This window comes from Brassica oleracea, chromosome C8, assembly GCF_000695525.1.
Source record: "Brassica oleracea var. oleracea cultivar TO1000 chromosome C8, BOL, whole genome shotgun sequence".
Taxonomy (NCBI): domain Eukaryota; kingdom Viridiplantae; phylum Streptophyta; class Magnoliopsida; order Brassicales; family Brassicaceae; genus Brassica; species Brassica oleracea.
Window position 1 is genome coordinate 37,188,988 of NC_027755.1, and position 6,217 is coordinate 37,195,204.

The 6,217-nt window shown below is 34.5% G+C and overlaps 2 protein-coding genes across 2 annotated transcripts in view; one reads left to right on the plus strand and one right to left on the minus strand.

The window, feature by feature from the left end:
- Positions 1–771: 771 nt before the first annotated feature.
- Positions 772–1,445, minus strand: LOC106311378 (SKP1-like protein 5). The gene is made up of 2 exons (XM_013748568.1): positions 1,138–1,445; positions 772–1,049 (listed from the first exon to the last, which is right to left on the minus strand). Exons 1-2 carry the CDS (start codon positions 1,438–1,440, stop codon positions 873–875), a joined length of 480 nt encoding a protein of 159 aa, XP_013604022.1. The 5' UTR covers positions 1,441–1,445; the 3' UTR covers positions 772–872.
- A 3,594-nt stretch (positions 1,446–5,039) lies between these two features.
- Positions 5,040–6,217, plus strand: part of LOC106308205 (threonine--tRNA ligase, mitochondrial-like) — a 4,285-nt gene continuing 3,107 nt past the window's right edge. Inside the window, exons 1-6 of the mRNA XM_013745341.1 lie at positions 5,040–5,241; positions 5,318–5,558; positions 5,621–5,680; positions 5,829–5,909; positions 6,043–6,122; positions 6,155–6,160. Coding sequence (XP_013600795.1) covers positions 5,114–5,241; positions 5,318–5,558; positions 5,621–5,680; positions 5,829–5,909; positions 6,043–6,122; positions 6,155–6,160 — 596 coding nt within the window. The 5' untranslated portion in view covers positions 5,040–5,113. The remainder of the gene's footprint in view (positions 5,242–5,317; positions 5,559–5,620; positions 5,681–5,828; positions 5,910–6,042; positions 6,123–6,154; positions 6,161–6,217) is intronic.

The window sequence follows — 6,217 nt, forward strand, 5'->3', positions numbered from 1 at the left end:
CCGGTATGTAGTATGACTTCTATTTCTTGTGCTTGATCTTATGAACTAGATGATCATTAGTGAATGTCTATTCTGGTTGCAGTGTATCTTGTGATCAAAATTTATACATAAAGTAATCAAAAACAATTTCTACTTTTTAATCACATATATGACATCTTCTTCTCAAATCTATTTTTACTATGTTTTATTTAAAAAAAAATTTAATTTTAATACAACAATGTTTAAATTTTTTTTTTTTAAGAACCCTTCATTAAGAAACTCCCAATGGAGCACAAAATCTATAAGTTTCTTAATTAAATTTTTTAACTAATTTTTATTATTAAACAAGTCACTAAGAAACCCAAATGGGGTTATAGGGATAATGATGCTCTTAACTTTGACATAAAAGAACAAGTGCGAAAGAAAAAAAAACATAAGTTTTGAAGAATGAAATCATGAAAATAATATTCAGACAAGAAGGCAAGACAGGTCATATCGTGTAAGGTACAACATTTGCCAGTTGATATAAGATTAGTCCAATAATATGAGATGAAGTTCCTAATTACCTCGACACACTCTGCTGGATGAAAATTTGGAACTAAAGGCAGGACAATTTTCTCTATGGGGCGAACAGAAGAAGTTTCCAGGAAGATAATTAGCTAAACTTTTTGGTAATAATGGATCGAGAAACAGTACTGGAATATTCTTGAATCGTAGTTTTGATTAACTGAACTTCAAAGTGATGATGAAACATAGCAATTATAATAGGACTTTTAATGATCAGAACTTGATAATCCTACTACATCTTTATTTTTGACTTCAAACAAACGACACTTGGACAAACTTCTTCAGACTTCAGTAATCACATAAGATTTTGTAGAGCATCAATGGACTTAATGTCCTAATTTTGCCACGCCCATCGCCAACGCCTTAGCTTCCTCCTCAGCAGTGAGGTCGCCTTCCACCTTCCACAAAGATCGAATGGTGAGGGGATTCTTGCCTTTGAGATAATTTGCCAATGACTGGGTGGTGAGTTCCACGAGCGATTCCATACCCAGGTATTCAGACGCCTGAAAATCAAAATATAAAACAAATGAAACCAAAGAAGAATTCCCCATAAACCCCAAAAAAAGAAAACAAGCTGAGAAAATTCAATACCTCCATCATTGCGATAAGCTCCTTTCGCTTCCTTTGGTTTGGTTCTCTGCATGGATGGAAAAAATCTTGCTCCCAGTACGCCCTGTCGCTTGAAAAGCTGGCTCGGCTACTGCAGAATTCCACTATCCGTCCTATGATGTAGCTGTTGAATTTCACGGGAACGTCGACTACTATCTTGCTTTCGGCATCGAAGTCACTGTGGAACAGGTCCTTGATACACCCGAATTGCACCGCCACCGCTTCTTCCAGCTCGAAATCCTTGGGATTGTGACCGACGCATTTTAAAACGATTATTTTAGACATTTTTCTAAAATGAGAGCAGATCGTGTTCGAGATAGAGCTGTGGTTTGATATTTATAGAAAACGCAAGTAGCATAAAATTTTAGTAGTTAACAGCGAGTGGAATGGTAGTTAGCAGCGTGTGGAATGGTAGTTTTTTTCTATCTTTGAGTAGATCACATCGGGTAACTATAGTTTTTAATCTTTTTTTTTCTTGCTTACACTTTGGTGATGTGGCAAGGTGTTACATTTTACAGAATTTGTAAACACACTAGTGGTCAAAGAATGGACCAGAGAAGCCGTTTTTAGTTTTTACGATAGTAACAAAGATGAGGGGCCCAGGTTGAGAAGGCCAGAGATCCTAGGAACCTGTAACACGGTGGGCCAAGACAGGAGGAGTTGTCCCATGTAATGAAAGAAATTCAGAAGACGTCCCTATTCTTTATGCTCGTGCACAAAAAAAGAAAGATATTCTGTATGTTCTGACTTTAGTTTTTAATCTTATGTTCTGACTTTGATCTTATGTTCTGACTTTTAATCTTATGTTGCGACTTTAATCTTATGTTCTGACTTTGATATTCTGTATGTTTAGAATATGTAGCTATATTCTATCTGCATAAGCATAACAATAACACGCATCAAATACTCGCGTTAGTTAAACTATGAATCAATCATGAACTTTTGTCTGTATAACCTAAGATGCGGTCAATCATGAACTTTGTAAAAGACAACAAAACTTATGTATAAGATATCGACTTAGATAAAGGTAGTCTAGTTGTTAAAGCTATGTCAATTGATATGCTCCTTAGAGCACCTTCCTATGTTTTCTTCAGAGTCTCGCTATGAAATAGCTGGTTGGCGAATCCTTTGAGATCAGAAAACTATTCACAGCCATCTCATCAGCTAGTTCAGCATATAGTTAGTTTCACAGCCTTATCATGCATCTGCAACACAAGGGGGACCGAATCTATAACAACTCAAACGCTAATAAGTACGTTTAATAAGGCATTAAAAAAAGGTTAAAGATAATTTTTTGTAACCGAACTTCTATAGGTTTTACTCAAAACAGAACAAAGGGTCATTTCTTAACAGTTCAACTGGATTGTAACGTTGGAAGTTATTATTTGGTTTTATTTAAAAGAAAATATAATTCTACTTTTTTTTCTCGAGAAAAGGGTTAAAAAGGTTATTATTTGGTTTGAATGATCTTAATAATAAATTTATTGTGTTAATAAATTATCTGAATTTGAAATAATTTAAACAACCAAACCTTGTTTTTCAAAACCTCTGCTTATCTATTTTTTTTTTAATTATGACGCGTAAAGACTTAATTCAAAAGTTTTTTTTCGGTAAATAATTTGTTCGGGTAATTAAAGTGATATGTATTGTAATGTAGCTAAATATGTACATTTTCCAGCTAACCTCCGAACAAATGAATTAGGTAGTCGATCGTTCGTATCCCCTATAGTAAATGAGATGCAAAAGAGGGAAAAGGTAAATAGTTTGTTTGGTTAGAGCTGATTCCTTCGAACTTCCACATAAGTAATGAATTTGGTTTATACACGGAATTGCCTAAAGAGCCAAAAGCTAAAATGGATCGAAGACGTGATATTTTGATGTGATAATTTAAATATATAATTTAACTGTTAGCATGGATTTATATAAAAACCATTTCTCACGTACATCTTAGAAAATAAAATATTGATTTTGAGATTTTTTTTAGAGTTAACTAAAATTTAAATATATTCATAAAATATATTAATCTCTTATATAAGAGTATTTTCTAACATTTCCTCTAATCTTTTTCTTAATAAAAAAATTATAGTTGGATATTATGTTCTTATATTTTGGAAGAAAATACATATGCGTACTTGATAGAGTACTCATCTTATTTAATCTGGAATTATCCTTTCAAAAATTAAAAGTGGACTTGTTTTGTTACAGTGAATCCCACGAAGCAGAAGCCAACTGAATATTATTATCAAATAAAACACAATCACATACATAAGTGATCTAATATACTTCAGTATTACCGATAAACATGCTTTAGAATCAAGAAAAAAAATTGAAACATATTTTTGCTTATTCCATTTGGCATAACATACTTTACACAGAACATATATAAGTTGTATAATATACTTGCGTATCAACGAAATGGATGTCTTATATTCGCGGCAAAAAAATTATGAAACATATTTTGCTTAAACTATAGTTTTCACAAATACTCTTACTTTAATATTATATAGATACACATTAATTGTATTTTCATATGCAATAAGATAAAAAATATTATATTCAAATTTGTTGACATTTCACTTATGTGATATTTGAAAGGTTGATGCACCTAACATTAAAATATACCATTACACTCGATGTTAAGTGCATCGCATCTTAGTTGGTATAAATACACGACGCAGCCCAACACCAACAATTCAAAAAAAGATAAAATAAGATGAAAGATATTTCTACGTCCATGTTGGTAAAGATTTTCCAGAAGTCGACTGTGGATGATCTTAGAAGCTTTCGACTTGTTTGCCAAAGATGGGCTTCGATCATAGACGACCCAAGCTTTGCAAGGAAGGCTGGATCTGTTCAAAGTGGCTAAGAAATATGGAAAAGAACTGAAGACTCTGCTCGAGGGAGAGTCTCTACTAGTGCTCCGTATTTTAAATAAAATGTTGTTGTTTTATATTTCAATATGTCTTTTAAGTATCAGAAACCTAAGTGTGGAAAAGGTATGAAAACAATAAATCAAAAAGTATTTAAACTCTCACTCTCCTCTATCGTCTTCCTCTTCTGATCTCTCATCTCTTTTTTTTGTTATCTTATGTTAGACTTAATTTGATATCTGCACAGGCATAACAATAACACGCATTACGTACTTGCGTTAGTTAAACTATCATGAGCTTTTGTCTGTATAACCTAAGAGGCGGTCAATCATGAACTTTGTAAAAAGACAACAAAACTTATATCGACTTAGATAAAGGTAGTGTAGTAGCTAAAGCTATGTCAATTGATATGCTCTTTACTGAGCACCTTCCCCTGTTTTCTTCAGAAAACTATTCACAGCCGTCTCAGCATATAGTTTTAGTTTCACAGCCTTATCATGCATCTGCAACACAAGAGCGGAACCGAATCTAATAACAACTCAAACTCTAATAAGTACGTTTAATAAGACCAACTCAAAAGGTTAAAGCTATGCCAATTGATATGCAACACAAGGGGGACCGAATCTATAACAACTCAACGCTGGCGCCAGCAAGGCACTCAAAAGGTTAAAGATACATTTTTTTTTTGTAACTGAACTTCTATAGGTACGATTTTAGTTTTTTTTTTTTTTTTTTGAAAAAGAGGGTACGATTTTAGTTAGAATTAAACTTTGGGAAGAAAGGAAAATAAATCAGTCAAAAGTTACCAAATAAATTTGTTGAAAATGAAAGAAATCTGCCAGAAAATATACATGTAAATCAATTAGAATTAAAGAAAAGAAACAACAAATCTGTAGTAGCAAAGGAATTAAATCTGTGAAAATAGGTAAATTAATTAAAATCTTTTTTTTTTTTGGACAACAACTAAATTCTTTTTATTTGAAAAAAGAAAAGAGTTATTGAAAAAAATCGTCCCGTCGTTTTAAAATTGCACGGAATCAATCATCCCTTCGCCTTTCGTCACTTTCTGTGCTCCTCCAAGTCCAACGATGGCGGATGAACATCCCAGGGACGAGGCTTATCTCTCAGCCGTCATCGAGAAGCGTATCAGGCTCTTCGAGGAGTTCCAAGCGAAGCAGCTCGCGGAGATTCAGTCTCGGCCACACGATCCTATCAAGTAAATACAATAGATGCTGATATATACTTGCGTAGCTAGGGTTACAGTAATGTTTTTCTGCTGTGAACTTAATTAGGGTTACAATTCGAGATGGTGGAAACGTGAAAGAAGGGAAGAGATGGGAGACGACTCCAGCAGAAATCGCGAGGCAAATTTCTGTGGAATTGGCAAACTCAGCGCTGATTTCTTCGGTAAACGATGTCCTCTGGGACATGAATAGGCCACTGGAAGCTGATTGTTCGCTTGAGTTTTTCAGTTTTGACAGCGACAAAGGCCGTGATACTTTCTGGCGTTCTAGCGCTCACATTCTCGCCCAGGTAAAAACACTTTTTAATCTCGTCTTGATTGTGGAAAACATTGACCATGATCTTTGCTGCAGGTTCTCGAACAGGAGTATGGTTGTAAGCTGTGCATTGGACCCTGCAAAGCTAGAGATGAGGTAAGACTAAGAGCCTGCAGCGATTCTTTTTGTGTTTGTGTTTGTGTTTGTGTTTGTGTTTGTGTTTGTGCTTGTGCTTGTGCTTGTGCTTGTGCTTGCCTCTCTATTATTTGTTTGGTTGTCTGATGGTATTGATTTTCGTATACAGGGTTTCTTCTACGATGCATTCTATGGCGATCTGGGCTTAAACGAGCAACACTTTCCCGACACTGAAGCAGGGGATGCTCGAGTACTGCTTCTTATTCAGTCTTGTGATATCTTTATTTTTGATAACTCTGTATTTCTCCTTACAGTATATATCTTTGCTTCTTTTACAAAGCTTTTCATAAACGTGAATTGAGTTTATACCTCTGACATCTCAGGAGGGACATCCATTTGAAAGGATTGAAGTGACCAGGGGTCAGGCACTTGAGATGTTTCCTGATGATAATACTTTTAAGGTGTGTTAACACTGTTATTTTTTCCCCTTCTCATTGAACTTGCTATGATGCTCCTTCTGATCCGCATTCGTTTCTGACATTGGATTTTGTTGTTTGG

Excerpts from the sequence above, each read along its gene's own strand:
- LOC106311378 (XM_013748568.1), bottom strand. The coding sequence starts at position 1,440 with ATGTCTAAAATAATCGTTTTAAAATGCGTCGGTCACAATCCCAAGGAT. Across the intron at positions 1,050-1,137 it reads AGCTTATCGCAATGATGGAG|GCGTCTGAATACCTGGGTAT; the intron begins GTATTGAATTTT and ends TTTGATTTTCAG.